This window comes from Macrobrachium nipponense, chromosome 7 (assembly GCF_015104395.2).
Source record: "Macrobrachium nipponense isolate FS-2020 chromosome 7, ASM1510439v2, whole genome shotgun sequence".
NCBI classification, from domain to species: Eukaryota; Metazoa; Arthropoda; class Malacostraca; order Decapoda; family Palaemonidae; genus Macrobrachium; species Macrobrachium nipponense.
Genome location: NC_061109.1, coordinates 39,515,192 through 39,539,630, shown reverse-complemented (window position 1 = coordinate 39,539,630; position 24,439 = coordinate 39,515,192). Strand labels below are relative to the sequence as shown.

The window sequence follows — 24,439 nt, the reverse complement described above, 5'->3', positions numbered from 1 at the left end:
TCGAATCGTAGTGGTAGATAATATATATATATATATATAAAATACTATATATATATATATATTTATATATATATAATAAATATATACATATATATATATATATATATATATATATATATATATATATATATATATATATATGTGTGTGTGTGTGTGTGTGTGTGTGTGTGTGTGTTTCGGGGGTTCCTTGAAGGTATAAAGGTTGGGAATCACTGCCCTCTATACTCGAGCTTCTTACGTAGCTCAGAGATATACTGATGAAAACATGACGCTACCTGACAACATATTCCAGGAACTGAATAATGAGCGTGAGAATGAGCCGTTTAACCAGATACACATCAAGCATCATGAATAGAGAGGCCATTCTCTAATTTGCAAGATTCAATGGCTGGGTATGTCCAGGCGATCTTATTCATGCGAACCATATGAAGCTTGGTAGCCAGACCATCTTTTCCATTAATCAATTCATCTGTGTCTCATTCATACCGTAATATCAAGAAGAAGGAAATGGAACGAATAAGGAATGAAAAATCGCATTGGACATCTGGCGTTTTTGCAAAGTGCTTCCGGCAGACCGTCAAGTGTTTGAAGGCAATGATGCCTAATTATTCTTCGAGTCATTCGGGAAAATTCTAGATACAGCTGGAAACTGACCGGAACTAAATATGAAACCTAGGAGGGTGTATCTGAGCACAGTAGACAGAAATTTCAAGCGTGCATTTATATCAGACCGTGAATTACTCATTATTATCATCAAACTACATCCTCGAACTCTAGCGGTTCCAGAGATGAGTGAAAAAAAAACCTGAATTATCCGAAGGCGAAAAAGGCAGGTATCTGATGGCTTTCCGCTCGGGTACCGCTCAAAATGAGGCTGTGGAATGTGGTTCCCTCTGTGGGTGTTGCCTCCGAAGGGTGGACAACTTTGGGACCGAACGACCCTCCCCAACTCCTAGGCCTCCCTCCCCTTCTTCTTATTCCTCATCCTCCTCTCTGTCTTCCAGTCTTTCCCCCATTCTGTCACTCCTACTTTATTGATCAGCTATTTGACTTATCAGATGACGTCTGTATGACCACGGCTAAATTATGAGTTTCTTATTGTGCTGTTTGATCAGAGTAGTAATTCTCTCCTTTTCTCGTTGCTATCAACAGTCACAGCTAGATAACTTATATAAAACATAAGAAAAATACATGCTTTTGCAAGCTGCCTTTTGTGAGGAGTTAGTTGAAAAATCCTCGGGTAATGCTGAAGTTCAGCAAGACCTGAAAATAATAATATGGGAGCCTTTGGATATGAATGGCCACCTATAGGTGGCACTATTCTGATTTGATTTTGGAGTGTCTGAAATGGAGAGAGAGCAGCTCAAATCTAGTCTGGCCACTGTAAGAAAAGAGCTTTAAATCTTATGTCCAAAATGCCACTGCTAACCATTTAATGAATGAATGTATGTGTCCTAAGGTTGGAAAACGGAAACAATGGGTCTGCTGGTCCACCGCCATCACCAGTCCTGAGGTTGGTAGGTCAGAAAAGTACGAGTATCAGTAACTAGTTCCTTCCATTCTGGCAGAGACTTCGATTAGCACTTGTCCCGTTTACGCAGATGAGCATCATAGCCATACTTAGTCAGAATTCCTGTATATAGATTAGGAACTTGGCAATATGCCTCTTGCGTGACGTTACTGTATCACGTAGCTGGCTGCCTCAGTAGTAACCCTCTTGCTTAGCAGCTTTGCTTCTGTAAAAAGTATTGTGAGTATAGTTCTACTATAGTTCCACCATCCGTGCTTATTTTTTTTTTATTTTGGTGAATGCCACAGTCTTCTATATTCCACAGTAGGCAGTAGTAGGTACTATCAGCATTTAGAAGAGCCACCAACTATTCCAGCAGGAAAGGATAATTAGGGCCAGAGGGACTGAGGTAACGCATGAACCAGTCCCAGAGACTAGCCTGTCGCTTTTAGCAAAATCAATAATCTATTGCTCTACATCATGAGAAGCATGTGAACCACAGCTTCTGAAATGTCTATGAATCTTACTTCTTTCAGCAAGTCCTTGAAAATTGCATGAATGTTTGCTCTAAGGTGTACAGTGAATAATTTACAAAAAGGGGACACGGTGCAAACAAAAAACTGGCAGCCATTTTACAGATTATTGTGCATGATGAAAGTTCCTGGAAAATAAAGGGAAACGATAAAATCCCATACCTAGATTTGCATGTGAAATCTTAATGTGATGATTGCAGACAGATGTGTCATATCCTTATAGACACCGAATATAATAACAATATATTATTTCCTGTAACCAGAGTAAACTATAAACATCTGTATATACTATTTCAGTCGTCATTCGTAAACTTAATGACTGGAATAACAGCGTTTATTAAAACCAAATGGAGCTTCCTGCACTAATTTCACACGGAAACTCTTCATAAAGACAATCTAGTTCACCTCACATCACTTACTGAGTTGAATTTACATGTAAATATTACTGAAAATTTTACTAGACAGCATAATGTGATATTATGGGTAGTAGTGTAAACCTGACAGTCATGCAAATGTAGTTATTTGCACAGTAATCAATTCTGTGAATGTTATCAACAGTAAAGTCTCCACGATATTTTTTTTTCTTTTGCAAATTGAAGAATTTTTTGTAATATCAGCAGCATCTATTCATAGCAGTTATTGCATCATCGGCAGAACAAAAGTAAAAGCAGTAGTAACATCAGCAACTGAAGAAGCGATAGTAGCTGTGATAGTAAGACCTTTCAGTAATCCATAAATAAATTGATATGAGAATTGACGCACTAAAGATTGCTTTCTTGTTCCATCACTGCTGTCGATCAATATGAGCTCCAAAATCTTTTAACTTACAACATATTGTAGGCTACAAAGTGAATGTAGAACTCTAGAAAAGCATCTGAAATTCTTTAAAAATCTGCTTCGTAGTGTAGAGAAATGTTTGTTATCCATTAAAATGCATTTAAAAAAAATTCAAATAAAAAGTTGTCTTGCTTGAGCTTTAGTGGTAAATTCTGTTGAAAGGGCTCACTATAGTAGCGCTGGGTCCTGTCCTAAGACAACAGTCGTATTAATATCTTTAGTAGTAGCAGTAGTAGTACTAGTAGTAGTAGTAGTAGTAGCTGCTATTTTTCACACGCTACTGGATTTTATTGTCATAGCAAAACTCGTATCAATCGCTTGTAGTATAAGCACAAACATCAGCCAAGTAACGCCATCTTTTTAATAGTTGTAGGTAACATTAGATTTAAAGGTGTAAGAAGTAGGCTAAGAATTAAAAGTATTTTTAATAAAAGGAAGGTCACCGGTACTAGCATTATCTAGAAAGCTTAGAAAACTAAAGCCACGCGTACCTACAGAATTTGAATAGGCCTATTAGATTCCTTCGCAAGGGTTAAGTAGAACTTGGGCAATATGAACTCTAAAGATAAGTTGTAATATGTATAGTTGTAGCTTATATACTGGATTAAATTAATCAGAACTTGTGGGTTTGTTAGGAAGAGCTAAAGATGCGACAGAGAGAGGTCTTGCAATGGTAACAAGGCATTTTTATAAGGAATTCTGTTTTAAAAGCATCTGAAGTCACGTAAGAACCAGTATCACACTTGATAGAAGTAGTGATAGTAAGAGCAGTGGTAGTAGTAGTATTAGTAGTGGCATTATTATTAAGATTATATAAGTAGTGGTCACGGAAGCATTACATATTCATCAATACATAAACCTTGTTGACATTTGTAATATGAAATGTACAAGCAGCAGTTGGAGTGCAGTCTGCAATAACGACAGATATAGTAATAGTAATAGTAAAAACTTTGACAGTAATAGCTACAGTAGAAGTAGTAGTATTAGTAGTAGTAGTTAAAACAGCAGCATAGCCAGGTGAAAGTGAAGCATCAGCAATAATTCAGAAGTTACAGAGGACAGCAACACTTTCATCTATGGTTCTTCATATATATTACATCTAACTGGAAACTTCAAAACAAGGCGCGATCCCACCTCCAACTTGCTCGAAAGCGCATGCTAAAATCTATGGAAAAATAGCGTGTTGTTTCACCAACGAAAATTTTAATAAATATGCTGCATTATATAAGAAATAATTTTTCTATACTGTTTAACATGTACATTATTCATTTCTTACATTTTTATTCTGGTGAATAAGTCATAAATATCCTATCCAAAAATTCCTGTATCTCTAACTCAACGTGGAACACCTTTTTCAGACCTTTTTAGACTTTTCCATAGGGCTTTCACACCACCCCAAGCAAGGTCAACAACAGCAAGAACAATAACAACAACAAGACAACAATAAAGTAGTTTGTAGACTTACTCCCCAAGTAAGCAAAAAGCCTATGTCTCTTACCACACTAATGATTGGCAGCCACTCCGATATTAATAACGCCCACTTAGCCATAACAGTAAGTAACGTCTCTAGCCACTAAGGACATACACAATCTCAGTGATCTCTTAGCTACTTAGATAATGTTGGTGTCTGACTACCCTGCAGACAGTCTATAACCACGTGGCAATATACATCACATCAATGTCCATTTGGCTTGATAATGTCTGTGTACGCTTGAAGGCATTGGAGCCATTGGTATCGACGTGGATAAATTGATTAAAATAGTTTCACTTTGACTCATAAATAATTTATGTCCACTTGCGTACGCTTGCAATGTTGATGCCAACTAGGTTGTAAAGATAATGTCAAGTGTCCACTTGACTGACTTGATAATGCTTGATTCCATTTCCTCACTGAAAATGGCTCTGCCTAACTGATCGCAATTTTTTTTAGTGAACACTAAAAAGATTTCAGATAGTTCGGAAAATAATTGCCATTGTGCATTGTTACCCAATATCTGCTGCGTGGTAGAAATGAAGGAAATGAAGGAGGTATGTATCACTCACAACAGAAAGGTCTTAATTCTTGTAAGTTCCACTGCAAATGAAAGTCCTGTATTTCATCTGGTCTGTAAATATACATACACTGGTCATCTATTAAAGAACTAAATACTCCCTCCAGTTTTGAACATCGAGTTAAATTAGCATAATATTCAAACGGGATTGATTACATGAAGTTTTCAACAACATATTTATTAACCGTCTTTCTGAAAAGCAGAACTAAATAACTGAAGCAATCGGCATTTATTTAAACGAGACTTCGTGAAGTTTTCACAGAGAGAGATTCATGAAACTTTCTGATGAAAAACGGAACTCGCAGCTGAAGACTTAAAAGTATTCCAACTAGATTTCATGAAGTTTTCAACAACAGAATTATCAGATTTTTTACTGAAAAACAGAACTAAAAATGGAAAAACTTTAATGCATGAGAAAACACGCTGGAATTGGAATACAGACTTTAAGCCAATCGCTGGGAATTATGAGGTCATTCAGCGCTGAAAGGGAAATTGACAGTAAAAGAGTCTGAAGGTAAAACAGGAGGATAGCCTCGCAGTTGCACTGAAACACTTGTTAGATGAGGGCGAAAAGTACGATGGAAGAAAGAATATGAATGGAAGTACAGTAAAAGGAATGAAAGGGGCTGCAGCTAGGGTCCGAAGGGACGCTGCAAAGAACCTTAAGTAATGCCTAATTGCGTTGCATAACACGTCACTAACCAACCACGGGAGAAAACATGCTGGCGAGAGCAGCTGTAAAACTTACCTTCACTTGAGGCGAACACTCTGTCTTATACATGAGTTGTTTTGGATGCTATGAATAAGAGAATAGTGGAAACGATTGGGTTCTTGTATCTGAAGCGGGTTGGAAGTATTAATAACAACACTACTAAGAGTAGTAATTGGTTAGGAGACCAAAGAAAGTGGATATAGAGGAATGTGGTGACTCAGAAACCACCCTTTCATTATCACCCAAATTCCGGAAAGGAATGTAATTGGACACATAAAGAAGATGAGTTGTGTAGTACCTGAAATCCATAACAAAGAACACGGACAAGGAATGAAATGAAATGATCAATTAAGCAAGGCCCAGAAGACGGATTGAATGAAGAATTCTCGATACAGACGAAACCTCTGAAAAAAACCCTGCAACAGGATCTTCAATGACAGGATGCGAGGCGCTTTACACGCAGAGCTGCCAAATTCCTATTGTGCGAGTTACGGGCGACGCGCAATCTCAAAGGGAGATGAAAAGAACCGACGGATAATCCCGGGTAAAAAGTATGTCAAGGAGAGGAGAAGAAGGAGGAGGAGGAAGTGGTGGAATCTGAAAGAGCGCCGAGATAAGAAACAGAACGAAGGGCACCTTGATTACAGACCGAAACAGAAGGTGAATGAAAAACCATTCTTTGTTTACAAGGATTGTTCATTATGAACAGAGGTAACATTTGCTTAGGAATATCGAAGGCAACAAAGCGCAATAAGCCCTATATGTTTATCTATGTATTTATTTATCTATTTTTTTTCATCGTCACAATAACCTCTTATCTGGATACTCTTGCCCCTGAAAGTCCTGAACCTGAATTGGAAATAAATTAGTAAAAAGATCTTTCTTTCTTCTATGGCGTGATACGAAATGTTCAACTCAATGGCGGTAGGAGGAGGGGGGGAAACACATCATCGTATCCAAAAATGGGGGACTGAAGTCGAGATGTATATGAGGTCATTCTGGGTATTGAAAAAAATAAGAAGCGGACTAATAGATTCAATATATATATATATACACACACACCACACACACACACACACACACACACATATATATATATATATATATATATTATGTATTATATATACATATAATGTGTATATATACATTATATGTATATGTGTTATATATATATATTACATATTCATATATATATATATATATATATATATATATATATATATATATATATATATATATATAATATATATATATATATACATATTCAATGTATTAACTAAAACGTAATCAACGATTCATTGGCTGAAATTATACAGAAAAGGATGGAAGACTACTCCAAAAAAATTTACATTTACCCATTTTAATTACATAGTACCTTTCAATGAAGATTAATTAGTGAACCGAAACACGAACTACCAGTGATCTGTCAGATTTGGGTCGATATTGGCCTCCTTATTTGTTTGTATGTTTATTGAGGAAACAGGTGGAAGTTCATATGAATTAGCATATGCAGAATATGCCATGAAATAAGCAAAACTATTATAAATACCTTTCCTCAACATTTCAACTCTGGAGATTACGATATAAATAGGTTTTTCAGTTTCACTGCATTAAGTTTGAGATTCCCTAACCTTGGTATAAAGTGCCATTGCTTCACACCGAGGTCATTTTAATTTGGAGTTAGTTTTTTAGCAGCACCAATCTGCAGTGAATTTGCCTCGCTGCGGAACTTCTCAGTTCCAGAGGTCCTTTGTTCCTCACACCGTTGGACTGTGGAACAGCCTCCCTTCAGAGGATGTAGTACAATTGGAACTTCAAGCGAAGATGTAATGCATTACTACCGTAATACAATTCTTCTTGTATTCTAATAATTTACTTATATTTTTATTGATTTGTTTATTTATGAATTTGTTGATTTATCTGTTTTTTGGAATAACTGCTCTCCTCTTTCTGTATTTCCCTTTACCTTCCGGCACTTCTTTCGAATGAACATCATATAAGCTTGAATTTTAAGTCAATGGCCTCTGTGGTGGGCTTGTTCCATATGAATAGAGTCCATCCACTGAATAATAATAATAATAATAATAATAATAATAATAATAATAATAATAATAATAATAATAATAAGATAATAATAACAACAACATTTCATCCAATTTTATTTATAAGCACATGGATGAAAGATGCTAAAACATTTATAAAGCATGCAGAAATGAGCGATATGAATAAAATTTGACTACGATGGCTCCATTCCATTTTAACCAAATCATATATTTAGACGTCAGATTTCATGATGTCAGTTCACCAGTTAACTATTTTGCCCTAAAATGAAAAACTGCAGTATCTACAACAGTTTTGAAATTGAGATATGCAGTCTATTGGGTTCGTGAGACACTAATACACAAGTTACTTCAGTTTCAGAATGACTCTTCAATGCTTTCCACTAGTAATTAGGGGTCCCATTTGCAGTATCTACAAAATCGGTAGTAAGGCAAGGGAAAACTACATCCTCTACCATTTTTCTCAGTTTTGTATTTTTGCAGATACTGCAGTCTTCCATTTCAGGGGAGTACTGGACCTCCCAAGATGAGGGGAAAGTCTGACTTGAATTTCCCTTAAGGGAGGAATTGGATGGCGAATGTTGGCTTCAGAGGGAAAATCTCAACAGTGGAACGGAATGTCAAATTTAGGCCAAAGGCCAAGCACTAAGACCCATGAGGTCATTTAGCGCTGGAAAGGAAACTAACAGTAATAAAAAAGCTTTAAAGGTGTTACAGGAGGGAACCTCACAGTTGCACTGTGAATCAATTGTTAGCAGAGGGTGGAAAGTAAGATGGAAGACTGATAATTTGAATGGGGGGCATTAAAAATGAATGCAAGGGGTTGCAGCTAGGGGCCGATGGGATGCTGCAAAGAAGCTTAAGTAACTAGGTACCCCACTACGGGGAATCTCAGCGGTGGCCTTATTACCAAGAACATGAAGGAAACAGCCACGCCACTCAAAAGTGAACAACATAACTCAAGCGGTTACTGATATAGTACTGTTTTAGACCACAAACATGAAAAATAATAATGCTTATTACTTCCCAGATTTCATTGCCTAACATTTCAGGTGGCCAATGTGGCTGACAGGATAGCATTTAACAAAATACTCTGCCCCTGGGATTTCCCACTCAGTTCACTGGCCTTATGGCAATGTCGCCAAAACGGAAGATCTAAAAGAAAGATCTCTCCAATGGAGGGAAAGGCAGTGCGCGGATGTTCCTGTCTCTGGTACCATCAAATAATTTCGGAGAAGTTCTACACATCCGATGGCGTGCGCTCTGGACATTCCCAAAAAATGGATTTTTCTTATATTACTCAAATCACCCCCTTTCTGTTCCACAAATGGGAACTCTGCCACCAAAAACACGATATACAAAAGCGACCTTCTCTTGGGGGTTTTGCATGCTAACATGTACGGGGCTAGAGGAATTTGAAAAAATTTTTTTTTTTGTAGGAATTCCAACCCTCCAATCACGTTTAATACTTAGATGACATATCCAAACTATGACTTGGTAAAATAATAAATTTTACGTCTGCGCTACGTAAAACAATTACAATTTCACGACGGTTTTTGTTTGCGTTCTGACTTTCCGCGGGCGCGCCCTTTCACTTCCTGCGGTCGACATACCATTCTTTCACTATTCTCATTTTTGTTATGATCTCTCTCTCTCTCTTTCTGTTTAAAAACAATGGCTGGAACTCTGGAACTCCGCCCTTCATAATTACGCCTCTGAGATGATACTGATGATCACTCAACCTGTTCAACTACGTCCTGCTGTACTTCAGACATTTATCACATTTCAGTAAATGTAGGACGAGAGGGGCGTTTTTCCTTTCCTCTTTTTGACGATAATTAACTGTCTTCTGTTGACCTGCGTGTCTGCTCGTCCACAGATATACAGCATTTAACTGAAACTTTCTTTTCCTGTGGTGCGCGCAAAAAAAAAAAAGACAAGGGCAGTCACATCAAAACAAGCAAATTAATTCTGCACCCTTCAGCTTCATATGAAAGGAAAATAATTTTTTTTAAATGGAATAAGGTGTTTTAAGCACAAATGAAATCCAGTTATTAATCAGGAGTCGTCTAATTAACGTTGGTAAGTCATCGCATTCGTGTCCATGTAATAAATGCTCATTTGTGTGTGTGTGTAATTATTGCCCTTACTGAGGTACGAATAAAAAGATTAAAACATCCGCGAATAAAATTAATTATAAAAAAACCTTCCACGACCAAAATTCATTGTAAAAAAAAAAAACCCCTTCCATGACCAAATTTCATTGTAAAAAAATCTTTTACAACCAAAATTCATTGTAAGAAAAACCCTTCTATGACCAAAAATCATTGAACAAAACCTTCCACGACCAAAATTCATTGTAAAAAACCTTCTATGACCAAAATTCATTGTTTAAAAAAAATCTTACACGACCAAAATTCATTGTAAGAAAAATAATCTTCCACGACCAAAATTCATTGTAAAAAAAAATCCAAGACCAAAATTCATTGTATAAAAAAAAAACTTCCACGACCGAAATTCATGGTAAAGAGCAGTGGTGCCCTAAGTTTAAGGACTAAATGACCAAAATGAAACAGAAAGGTAGAGGTTATTGTTACTATTATGATTTGTGTGAAAATCGTTAATTTCAGGGATAAACGAAACATGCAAATGCAGGCATTCGCACTATATATGTAAGAGAGTATTTCCTAAATATCTGTACATAAAGGGAGATGGAGTGATGGCTACAAAATACGACCGTCAATCACTGTAGGAGACAGAAAGGGCTGTTACGGAGGTTAAAGGCCATTTAACTGACGCGAAACTTGACTGAAAAACACAGCTGAAATAATGCTGCATTTGTGCAATGGCCTGAAATTAAGATGGTCACAATATGTGTTGTCACTCGAGAAACAGGCTACGTGTCATGTTACGAAAAGGGTGTAATGGGCGATTGAAAATCAAGTAATGTCAAATGGTTATGACACCATACTTTATGAGGCCATGAGATTACATCTACGGTGCTACTTTGGCTTGTTTGGAACTTATTCTGTAGACATTATGCCTATGTAATGTCTTTTTACATCTTTTCTAAAAATATAAACTTATTCTATACACATTGTACACATGTCATAATTTTTAAAAGAGTTTATTAGCGCCTGAGATTATTATAAAAATAGGGAGTTTTTTTTCTTATTTTTTTGCTCAGATTACCCTATTTATGCACTGGGATGTCTGATCATGTTTTTATAGTTTAAAATCCTTACGATACTGTTTGTGTGTTTACTTTTTTTTTTTTTTTTTTTTTTTTTTTACCAGTGTTGTATGGTAATCATGGAAGAGTTCGCTCCGACCCCAAATTTACAAATCATCTTTTGTCTTTTGCAAAAGTTTCGAAAAAAATATTGTCAGTTAGTATACAGCAATAAAAAATGTCACAGAGTATTTTAATAATAATCCAAACAAACGTATGTATAATTATTACATGACTCATGATGAAGATAATGATGATTAATAAAAAAAAATTTAAATTCAGGAAAAGTAATAGTTACAAAGTTAAAAAACACAATAATCATGGAAAACGTTAATAATATTACAACAAATTTATGAATGAATGATGATTAACATGATGGTGATTAACGAATAAAGATAACCATTGATTAATGAAAGGCCTGAGAAAATGGATGACAAGAAAAAGGTTTACTGGGACAAAAAAAAAAAAAAAAGGAGGACGACAGCTTTACTTACCAAAATAAGAGTTTCATTCTCGCTTATCATTTTCGTCAAGTAATCAGTTGCATTAATCCATAGACTGGCAGGGGTCACCTACAAGAAGGACGACGATGCAGAAAGCACTAAGCTTAAATTGGTGTTTGCAGAGCGCCGAGTTGACAGAAGACAGACAAGGGATAGCGAGCTGTTCGTCCATTGCGACACAGACCCAGTCATCGTCACCAATATTGGAAGCCACAGAAAAAAGTATATCTTGGTTTAACCAGACCACTGAACTGATTAACAGCTCTCCTAGGCCTGGCCCGAAGGATTAGATATTTTTACGTGGCTAGGAACCAATTGGTCACCTAGCAACGGGCCCTACAGCTTATTGTGGAATCCGAACCACATTATATCGAGAAATGAATTTATATCACCAGAAATAAATTCCTTTGATTCCGCGTTGGCCGAGCCGAGAATCGAACTTCGGACCACCGGATTGGTAGCCGAGCGCAAAAACCACTCATCCAACGAGGAAACCACAGATATTTTTTGTTCCTGTTCAAGGCTCCACCTCACCTCCCTCAACAAGAACTTTCGTTATGTAGTTCACAGACGTTGCAGGTATCCTTCGTCACAGGGTAAAACCCGATATGATAACGGCGATTGGAAATCTTGTTGTAATATCTAAAAGTCACCATTGTGATAGCAGGCTAGCTGACATTCATCCAATCGCGGTATTTTTTGTACAGTGCCCCGATGCTGACGTGAAACTCCAAATATCGCCGGTTCAAGGCGTACCTTTGAGCATGATCTAGATAGATCTTGCCTTTGAGCGTAGTGACTGAAACAAACTGACGTAAGTTGTATGTGTTCAGGGGTCGGTGCCCCTGTTGTTTTCCTGGTGCTCTGGTTCATGTCCCACAGCCCACAGGTCCTTCATTGTCGTTCCTCCTTCAGACAACTATTCCATGGTAACTTGGGGTCCTCATAGCTTTCATTACATGAATGGGGTTGAAAGCAGCCTTGCAGATTGTTGTTTCTTTACCCTTGAAGATAACTGAGTAGTAGTTCAATGGCCGCTTCCAGCTTTCTTCGGCCAGTTACCTCAGTTCATCTACAGTTATGCTGTCTGCATACTGTAGTCTCCCGTTGACCAGTTTAACTTGAGGATCATCACACGAATCACCTCATCCATAATTTGAATACAAAATTCGTTCATACACCTTGCAAGGAAAAAATCTTCTTGGTGAAAGTTTTCCTAGTACCGGCCTCCTTAAAATAGCTTTGGTACGTTAGACCATTTTTTTAACAGCATTAACGACCTTTTTTCTGGTCTACTAACCCCTTTTCTTTCTTTTCACGCTGTCACCCTCATCAACAGATGTTTCCAGAGGTTAGGAACCACTGCTGGCCGAGGCACTGGCACTGGCTTCAAAACTGATGGAGGTGGCACCTTTCCCCACACGTACGGGGCTGCTAGTGGCACAAGGGGATGGATAATTGCATCCTAGTATATCACTATCACTGGTACAGGGGTTTCACTGTCACTGTAATCGTAATAAGATCTCTGTCTCTTCACAATAACCTATTAGCCATCCAGTGACTTTTTCCTTCTTCCACATCTTACCACTGCGCTCCTCTTTACCCACTCCCATCACCCCCCCCCCACAACCCTCCCGCCCTATTATAACACTGCCTTGCTCAATAACATCACTATCACCAGGTCCTGGTAGCGGAGAAGGTCCATAAATATCATTATCACCACCACCTGAACTTCATCCAAATTAGCTCTACCTTTACCACTTCTAGAAGCCACCGACACGAGATATTTATTCAACTTTCTTTTTTCACGCTATCCTTGGACGATCCGCCCAACATCGCACACTTCCTAGAAATCTAGGTTGTCCAAATTCAATATAGCGGTAAAGTTTTATATTTACGGAAGACTTCGAACTTGGGTCGTGTAACCGTTCCAACTTCCACACAACATAAACAAATGCGCTGATTGGTTGACCTGGCGTAGTGCCGCTCGGCGCGTAAATCTTTCCTTTCGAGTGAGGGTACTCCTTACAACAGCTCTCCGTTGAATGGCTAGTCCATTCCTTTGGGTATAACGTTATTCTCAGTGACAGAAATTCAGAATGCCGAAGACAAAGTTTCTTATTCTAACATGTTTCTCGAGTGATGGGTTCGTGTATATTAGGAATGAAAAGGTTAAGAGAAAATCAGACTAACAATTTAAGTAGAAATCAGCTCTTGCGACTAGTTTCCGAGGCATATGTTTCACAGTCTCTGGCCAACTGAAAACGAATTGCACTTGGAAATATTTACACTTATTGATAAAGAAAAAAAAAAAAGATTCAGAATGTATGCAGTCATGAAAATCATGACCAAGAAAATGAAAAATCAAATATACACGAGAGGAACACCAAATAATCGTGAAAAAAAAAAAAAAAAAAAAAAACAGTTTGTGAAATTTTGAATCCCAGAACTCTACGGATCTTTCTTTTTACAAAGGGAGAGTTTGTTTATTTAAAGTGTACAGAGATTCCATTTCGATATATCTTCAGGTAAGGGCTAAGGAGACTGCATTTATAGGCCGGACATAGTCCTCATTTTGTTGAAAACCCAATATATATATATATATATATATATACTGCATATATGTAATATATACTATACATGTACATACACACACATTATATATATATATATATATATATATATAATATATATATATATATATATATATATATATATATATACTCGTATTTACAGAAGCATCGAATTTTACTTATACATACTATAATTACATATATTTATGTACACTTTGTATAAAAACGCTTGCTTCCTTTTAATTAGACACTTGCAAAACATTGTACAGGACGAATAATACCATACCCCTCTCTTACCACCTGTGTGCTTTCAGATCCTGTGGGATGACATCATAGGAGAGGCGGAAGGACTCCGGACACCGGAAAAATGCTGGAACTGCTCTATATCCTGTTACGACGGAACGCGCCGCTGTTGTTATGTTTTCTTGGTCATTCTCTGCGCGCCTCTCATCGCCTTCTGCAACGGATGCCAGTTCGCCTGCCTCGCCTTCAACGTGAGTGTTTACTGTTGAGTCTACGGCCTCCTCCCTTGCGGCCCAGACTGCCAGCCAAAGGAGCAGCTCGATCCACTCAAATGCAGAGGTCGCTTAATTCACAAGGAGGTTTTACTGGTTATATATATACTATATAAGTCTATCACATTACCGTGATTCATATACATATATCGAACTACAAATGTCCTTTAATATCTAATTCGCTCTACCTCGGAATTAATATATTTTCACATACGTTTAACCGAGGGGGTATTTATTAAGCGATAATAGGATTGGCGATCGACAGGCGCGAACCGGTGTCGGGGTGGTTTAAGGCTTCACTGCCAGTCCTGGAATTGAGAGGTCGCTGGTTCGCGCCTGTCGATCGCCAATTCTATTATCGCTTAATAAATTCCCCCTCGGTTAAACATATATGAAAATATATTAATTCCGAGGTATAGCGAATTAGATATTAAAGGACATTTGTAGTTCGATATATATATATACTATATATATATGATATATATATATACATATATATATATATAATATATAATATATTAATATATCATATAAATATTATACATGTAACTCAATCGCAATTAATATGGGACGTTCTGAATATTACATAAATAAGGTCAAATGACAGGAAGGGAAGTGAAACAACAGAATGGTGCTAGACCTATCCAACTTACTGTCGTAACACCACTCCGCTGTTCCACTTTCCTTTGTGGCATTTATATATATATATATATAATATATATATATATATATATATATATATATATATATATATGTGTGTGTGTGTGTGTGTGTGTGTGTGTGTGTGTGGTCGTCCTGTTCATTGCCTTAAAGATGTGTAAGGCTCTTAGGCCGATGTCGTTTGGCCTTTCTTGGTAGTCACTCATCCAAGAGCAATCAGATCCATGTATTTTAACTTCCCTGACCAGACGACCAGCAGTTATAGCAACTGTTACACAGAACTGCATTCTCACACGCACTTGCATATATTCATGAGTCTATGACACTTGGTCGTCTGATCAGCAAAAATCAGGGACGCTCGGACTAATAAGTAATTAGATTAGTGAATATCAGGAAAGGCCCTTCGAACATTTGAGTGGCAGGACATGGTGCTAGCAGCCACCCTCCGATGCATTAAACACTTACATACCCAGTGATCACGGCATTAATAAACGTTATCATAGAAATATCACAAGTTGATGAAATCAATGGCTAAGTGAGTAACAAGCGCAGTCAAGAGGCTACAGACCTCCACCAAGACTTGGCAATCAAAACCTCCCCCTAAATGGTTCTTTATCCAGATCAAGAATCCTTCCAAAATCTAATCACTTGTTGCCAGCCACGAGGCCCATCTTTGGTCAAATTCCCCTCCCCCAAATCTAAACAACTTTTTTGAGTGTAGAAAGTGACAGGGCTATGGCTATTTTTGCCAGCCACGAGGTCCATCTTTGGTCAGATTTTCATAAAAATCTAAACTTGCCATAAGCAGAAAGTGACCGGTTTGTCTTCCTTCGCAGCATGTATGGTGCGTCGGACCTTGCCTGAGAATGTGGAAGATCAACATGGCTACTCTGAAGAAGTTCTGGGAAGCCTGGCTCTACGCCGTCTGTCTGCCGATGTTCGAGACCTGCGGAATGTGTTGCGCGAAGGCCAGCGTCAAGTACCAGAAGCTCCCGGACGCGATGACGGCGGAGACCTCCTCGGATTACTTCAACGTCTGAGGAACGGGATGGGGAAGGCAAGGGCAACTGGAGGACGGAAAAGCAAAAGGAACAGAGCAAACTGAACACCACTCGAGAATCAATTGGAAATTTAGGGGTATTGCAGAGACTTATGAATTCATAACGAATGGTTTGTTGTCAACGACAGCTTTCATAAACGTAGGGAAATTAGGTTTAAGATCAAATTGAGCTACGGAGGTTTTAATGTCACGGTCTGCAAAACGAAATTGGGGTTAGTTAAGTCCCTGTAATTATGAACTTTCTCACTCTAGTATGACTTTGCAATCTGAAACGGTAAAAAAACTGAGAATTCTTGTAAATAGTTCTCACTAACTCTACCAGGTTTTTGTTTTTTAATTAACTCAAAATAAGAATACCACAGAGATCTCTCTTCCCAGGAATAATAAAAAAAAAACTTAGCGAACGATTCATTTTTCAGCTATAATAGAATTCGATCTGTCAACTGTTTTGAGAGAACTATGCTTGAAAAATTAATTGTGAAATTGAATATTAACAGGAGCACAAGATTTCTTCTTTTCTTCGACCATTTTTAAATTAGGAACGTATCTTGTGAGAATGCAGCTAACCAAAGATGTGACTACTTTTAAAGTGAGTAGATGTATGTCGTTAAACGCATTTCCTTGAAAAAGATTCCTCCTCCTTCTCGAGACCTTTCCAGGTATAAAACGAATTCCCTTGAGGTCAAAACCAATGTATATTTCGGTGAGGGTCGTATGCAAGCGTCGCAACTTTTAACCAAGTGCCTGACCTGCACATTCGCACACGAGAAACTCACTTCCGCACATTCAGAGTGGTCGTTGGGTGATGAACCAATAATTATTAGGCAGAAGTTTGTGGGTAAAAGTTCTACATATATTGCTGTCAGTTGATATTCCCTTGAGCCACTATTAACCCTATTTATCCACCCCGTTGTATGAATGACAGTGAATGATGCAGTCACTTGCTGCTAACAGCTCGTCTGCCACGGTTGCCTGCTACTCCAGACATCAAGAGTTCATTCGTCAAAGGAATGCGTCACGATATACTTTGATACAGTTCTTTTCATTGTATAAGCTTATAATAAGAGAATACTTTATTTTCCACACAGTCATTATCTATGCATGTAATGCCCGTAAGCAAGTACACAATTATTCAACCATGCATACACACCTATAGATATATTTTTATATGTTAATCTACGCAATATATATATATATATATATATATATATATATATATATACATATATATATATATTTATATTATGTATATGATATATATTAGTACATTTAGTATAATGTATAATATATGTAATTATGTATACTATAATATATTATATATATATATATTATTATACTATTATATAATTACTAATTATCATAAACTATATATATATATATACTATAATATTATAAACACACGTCCTCACCCACCAGTGCTCTGCACTCTTCAGTCTGTTTCCAATTATTTCTATCTTTAAATCTTCAGAACTACATAAAGTTCAGACTTTATATAGTAGTAGAATGCTATCACAACGAGTGTGATGAAACATTATGTACAAAGTGGCCTTTAGTATAGGCAAAGTGTGGTATATAGAATTATATAATCATTATCATTTTTAGACATTAAGTCAGACCACTGCGGCCATCTTTAAAGCTACGTGACGGCACCGGAGGAGTTTTTTGTAGTCCGCTAAGTCTTTCTCACAGAGCTGGATTTTTTTTTTTTTTTTTTTTTTTTTCGGAACTTAGCGTCAGATCTCCTGTCATTTAAAACAGTATGTTCCTAGTAGATGATTTTGCTTTCACAGGATTTTCTTATTTTAATCCTGAAATCATTTGTGGCCTTTGCTCTGCTCCAGAAGTATTCATTCATCTGCTGTTATAAAAAAAGATCTCGAAAGGTTAGTTGAGTTAGGTTTCAGATGAAAATCATTATAAAACTGTTCTATTCTGCCTAAGCTTCATATTATGTCACTGAGCTCTCGGATCATCACCAACATCCTCCCCGGTGACTTCACAGCATTAGAAGATAGCCAGGGGTAGCTGTACCTATCGCCGCCAGCAGTGGGCCTCGCCTTTTGAAGAGACATGGAACCTAGTACTATATTTCGATTTCCTAGTTTTAGTCTGTGGTGTTGTCGAAGTGTGGCATCGTGATTACCGTGAGCGTTTGAGTAATGTATATGATCCTGCACAATTTGAATTGAGATACCGATTGGCTAGAAAGAAAAAAGTGGCAGTTTTATTTCTTATGTGAAATTAGATTGATTTGTCACTCTTGTCAGTGAAAAATCGTAGCTTAGTTTTTTGGTGGATTGTCATGCTAAAAATAGATATATACTTACACTTTATATATATATGCATACATATTCATATACATTTGCAGTACTTTTCCATTTTTTGCGAGTATATGCACAGTATGGATAATGGAAAGGAAAATGTTGGCCAAAGGCCTAGCAGTGGTACCTATGAGGCCAATTAGCGCTGAAATGGAAACTGAGAGTAAAAATGTTTGAGAGCTGTAATAGGAGGAAAACCTCGCAATTGCGCTATGAAGCATTTGTTAGGAGAGGGTGGAACGCAAGATGGAAGAAAGAGAACAGTGACGGGCGCTACTCTCCTACGTGGTTCACCAGCATGGAAACATAAGTCAACGGAAGTATATGAATTCATGCATATGCATATATATATATATATATCTATTCACTGTGATAATAAAATAGCCTTTTAGTCAATCATAGACATCAGGACACACGTGTAAGTTATTAGCAGCGCTGAGATGTCATTCGGAAATACAGAAGAAGAAAATGCTTGGGCCTCTTCTGGAAGACCCAAAGGTAATGATTACTTCTTGTGCCTTGCATTCCGAAGCTTGTAGATCCTGCCAGGCGATGACAGAAATCAAATTGTTAGTCTAAAAATTAGATTCGATTTTTCACGTGTTTCTTTTTGTACACACATTTTGAGAATAAAGAATTCTACTTGTATGAACTGCTTTCAATCTCCTCAGCAATTCCCAGGCTGGAATTCTGCTCATGTTTTCAATTTGCTTATTTGAACCGAAAGTGCTTTGTTATCCTTACACACCTTCATTGGCAAGATTGATTGCCTTATCCAACCATTAGTAATCTATATGCATAAGAATAAAAGACTACATATGCTCTTTTATCAAAATAATCAAATGTTGATTTATATCGCACAATCCGTAAGATATATATATATATATATATATATATATATATATATTATATATAGTATATATATATATATATATATATATATATATATATATATATAGTATATATATATATGTATATATATATAAATATAAATAATATATATATATATATAATATATAATATATATTATATATAATTATAAATTCTAAATATATCCCATGTAACAAAAAATAGTTAAAATGTTGATTTATTGTTAACGCTCAGTAATATGGATACATATAGATAAAAATTCTATCTCTCTTTTAAAATGCACACACACACACACACACACACACACACACACACACACATATATATATATATATATATATATATATATATATATATTAATATATATATATTTATATATATATATATATATATATATATATATATATTATTATATATATGTTATATAGGGTATATATATATATATATATATATGATATATATATATATATATTATTGTTATATATATATATAATTATATATATATAAAAAAAGATATATATATATATATTAATATATATATATATATAATATGTATATATATATATATATTTAGAGACCATCATGAATCACTGCTACAAGTTTAAAAAAATGACATGCTTACAATAACAATAGCTTCCTGGCCTACCCACTACTCTTGCAAATTTAATGGTAAGCAAGAAATTGCATTATCTTGCATTTTGTTTAGCATGTTCAGAGACTGTAGTTAACAAAGCCTTTTCTTTCTACTCTAAGGATGTGGAACGATACTCAGAAATGATTATTAAACAAGGACTTACACCAAATAGAACTGGTTTTAGGAAAATTTTTAAAATATTAAAAACATCTGACTAACAAATTGGTATTGGCCTAGCGTTTGTTTGGCCAAGATCCCTTTTCCTTGTTACCTTTCTTAAAGTCTGCTCTTTACCTCGGCATGGTAATTTGATAGCTTTTACCATAGAGAAATTATTCTTATGCATTCGAAATTAAGTTGCGCTTCGAGTAAGGTTTAAAAAATATAGCATCTTACCAAATAAGCAACCGGAGGGCATAGGCTTAGCCTAGGCTACTGAACTTTATTTCCTTGCTGTCACCAATCAATGGGACATATCGTTTGGTGAAATTTTAAATTAAACCAGGATTTGTTACACATAAAAATACAGCTATTTATACTTTGAATCGAATAATAGACGTTTTCTACGGTTTGCTTACGTCGTCTGAAACACCCTAACCAAGTGTGACGTTCACCAATTTCGTTGAGAAATCACGTTTTATAAAATGCATTTGCTAAACAACTCTCACGCTACACTACCTAAAAAAAATAAATGAATAAAAAACTGATGGTACAGACAGTATCCTAGTGGCCTACCAGCTGCAAGAATTCTAACAAATGGCAAAACTCATCAGGTGGGCTGAGGTTTCCCGACGCTCGACGGCATTTGAAAGACGAGACTTGTCACTACCAGAAACATTAGGCCTACTTACTACGGAGCAATTCTTATAACACAAAGATCTTTTTCATTTTACATTATGTGGCATACATAAGATTAATGACTGTCTTATTCCGTAACTGACACCACCAGTGCTTTAATGGGCCGCAATAATATACCCAAAATATAAGACGTGTTAAGAGAGAAAGCGTATCAGCTGTAAACAACATTCATCTGCCTAGCACAGATATGGGTGAATCAAATTCAGAGTGCTTTTCTTACCAGCGAAATGTTATTCCATTTATACTTGAGGAATTGTCGTGCCCATTTCTGCAATTATAAGCTGCGCAATGCACCGTTTTGAAGATAATTAACGAGAACAATCGGTGTACACAATAAGCACATATTCACTTCCCGCGGTTCACGGGGCTTCAAAGATGGCAGCTGCAAGGATTTGTCAGCATCGCCGCCCTGGTGCCTGGTGGCATTATGCCAAACTACGTAGTAGTGCTACCATACAGATAACAGTTCCAGTTATCAATGACTATATATGATTTTCATCTACCATTTTCCCTTCAACACCGAACCGCTATAAGGAAGGAAGATATAATTCCCACAATTGTCCCACTCAGATGGGGCAATAACTATGGGCTTTGTTTTGAATTACTGAAAAAATCATTTTCATCGTCTCCAGGTGTTGTACCTTCTTATGTGCTATGACGGCGTTCTTGTCTATGTTGTTAGACTTCAAAATGGCCCGATTTTTGTAACTAAAAGCTAATGTCGGAAATTTATTTATGAAATAATTTACCAAATTATGTATAGTATACTGAAACGTTTTGACTTTACTGCGTTGTCTGTCATCTGTATAGTATATACTGTATACATATATACATGCATACATACATACACACACACACACACACACACACACACACATATATATATATATATATATATATATATATATATATATATATATATATATATATATATATATTAATCTAAATGTATAGAATGATTAAACATTAAATTGTTCTCAACGCTCATCTAATCCTGAAATGAAGGCTTCATTAAAATCCCGCTAGCTCATGTACAAAACATTAATTGCTACTATTGACGAGCGTAGAATTAACGACTATTCACAATAAAGATATTTTATTAGTCACAGTCTTTCAAAATAAGAAAAACCAACTCAATCGCGCATTCGTCCATAGTCTGAATAACCTAATCAAAATGGTAATAGATTTTTCATGTAATTCAAGAAAGCTGAAAAGGGACTCCCTTGAAATGTTGACTTGAAATATTCTAATGGATGTTGGTACAAGTGTTTTTAAGACCTGTGTTTGATTGTGTACGTGCGTGTTTCCACAGAATCCTCTCAATCTTATATAAAACCGAGCTGGGAAGGGAATCTACATTCACAGCATAAACTTTGTGGCATTGAGGCAGTCTATAGATCCGCTGTTCGGTGATCAAATTAACTGATAAACATGAAATACCTCTTGGCTGTTCTTCTGTTGGCTGCGGTCTCGGAAGCCTTCGACTGTCCCAGCGCGGGAATATTCCCCAGTGAGTGTCCATTTAATGCTTTTCAAAATTTAATATATTCTTTATTTGGTCATAACATTCTCCTTCCTGGGCTCGATTACGGCTTACGAAGGGATTCATACATATTATATAGATTAGGTGGTCTGTGCAATCGATATATACTCTCTATGCATTATGTACACACCTACACGCTATTTCTCTAAATTATATGTGATGTTTTATATATATTATATATCATATATATATATATATATATATATATATATATATATTATATGTATGTATACATACACACACACACACAAACACACACACATATATATTATTTAGTTTATTATATTATAATATGTATGTTTTTACTATATTATATATACATATAATATGTAATGACTTCTGTCCTTCAGAGGAGGACTGCACAGGATTCTACGTGTGTGGTCGCAACCTCCTCACAGGCGTGGGCGAGCTGGAGGTTATATACGACTACGCATGCGATGCAGGAGCTCTCTACAACAGCAGCATTCGTCGTTGTAAGTTTAACACACCAGGCTTTTCTTGTTAGTCTTAAATGAAGGCGAGCAGGGACACCACCTAGTTGTCTTAGGGGTGATTTAAAAGAAAATGGTAACTGGAAGCCTAGTCTCACAGGTTTGGCTAACGAGAGTGATCGGTGAATCTACGAAGCCATTTGTGTTAAAAATCTACAACTATATCCATTCATATCTCAAGTCTATTCAAGTTGTAAAGGCAAATTTCAACTGGGAGCCTGGGGGGGGGGGGAACATCTGACTCTCAGGTCCCGGGCTCCCCTGCCCTGGCGCCCCATTGCGTCGTCACTGGATTCACAATGTATTATCTATGGTAATAAGACAGTTACGCTTTAGTACCATTTGTACTGTATTAAATCTTCCGTAGGCTGGTATATGTGCTGTTCAGTTGAAAATGTTTATTCGCCTAGCCTTCCTCTGTATATTTTTCCCGAAGAAAATAGGGAACAGAGGCCTCAGATAAATAGCTTCAAGAGAAGATAAGACAGTTACGCTTTAGTACCATTTGTATTGGTACTGTATTAAATCTTCCGTAGGCTAGTATATGTGCGGTTCAGTTGAAATACTTATTCGCCTATTGCCTTCCTCTGTATATTTCTCCTGGAGAAAATAGGGAACAGAGGCCTCAGATAAAGACCTTCAAGAGAAGAAGAAGATTCCGGCTCTCCTGAACGTTACTTTAGGAAAATATGTAAAGGTTCTCATTTTTATTTTGCAGGCGAGGAAGGCTACGTCTGCCCCGAGAAGTAGAACGACTGACGACGGGAGATGGGAGTGAATGGAAGGCCTATTTTGCATTCTTCGGGACAACAACGTTCCATTTTCATGAACCATTGAATTATCTTATTGGCGTATTATTGGAAAATTATCCCTACTCAAGAAATTCGAAAATGTCATCAGAATACTAGGGAGTAAATACAGACATTGTGAACTCTGTTAAGCTCACATTGAAATTTTATTGTTCATAATTATGGAGTTGAAATTCATCCCATTCTCTCTTGCTTTTCGTTCTCCATTACTTAAAACGTTATTTTGGAGTTATGCTTCGTTTCATCAATAAGAAACAAACCAGTCATGTATATAAGTAAAGTATTATTTCTAAGTGCTTCTCTTTTGCCCATAAAACCAGCAATGAGAACTCTCGCGATTTAACTTTATAAACAAGGATTTGTATATAAGAAATAAAGCAGTTATAAAAGCGTATTTACTTTTGCTTATATGCCCAATTTAATCCTTCAAAAGGATCTTTCAAATAAGTGTATAAGCCTAAGAAGTCTCTTGGGAATAAAGTTGCTAATAGCCCAGGAACTTTAGGGTTTTGAGGTGAAATAATTAATTAAAAGCTGAAACTTGGCACGCATGTAGAGATTTGTGCCTTGAACAACATTATCAAAGTCCCATGGCCTCCTCCGCTTGCGTTAATCGCCATATTGGAATTATCTTAAAATTCAAATATCTCGTAAAATAATAGTTTTA

The 24,439-nt window shown here is 36.5% G+C and overlaps 1 protein-coding gene and 1 long non-coding RNA gene across 6 annotated transcripts in view; both read left to right on the top strand.

Annotated features, from left to right (window-relative positions):
* Positions 1–17,448, top strand: part of LOC135217762 (caveolin-3-like) — a 103,224-nt gene extending 85,776 nt beyond the window's left edge. For all 5 annotated transcript variants that reach the window (XM_064253782.1, XM_064253777.1, XM_064253778.1 and 2 more), the window contains 2 exons: positions 14,326–14,505; positions 16,023–17,448. In XM_064253782.1, coding sequence (XP_064109852.1) covers positions 14,326–14,505; positions 16,023–16,226 — 384 coding nt within the window. In that variant the 3' untranslated portion in view covers positions 16,227–17,448. The remainder of the gene's footprint in view (positions 1–14,325; positions 14,506–16,022) is intronic.
* Positions 17,449–22,290: 4,842 nt separating this feature from the next.
* Positions 22,291–24,168, top strand: LOC135217137 (uncharacterized). The gene is made up of 3 exons (XR_010315058.1): positions 22,291–22,439; positions 22,823–22,945; positions 23,682–24,168. It is a non-coding gene; the product is annotated as an uncharacterized LOC135217137 (long non-coding RNA).
* The last annotated feature ends 271 nt before the right edge of the window (positions 24,169–24,439 follow it).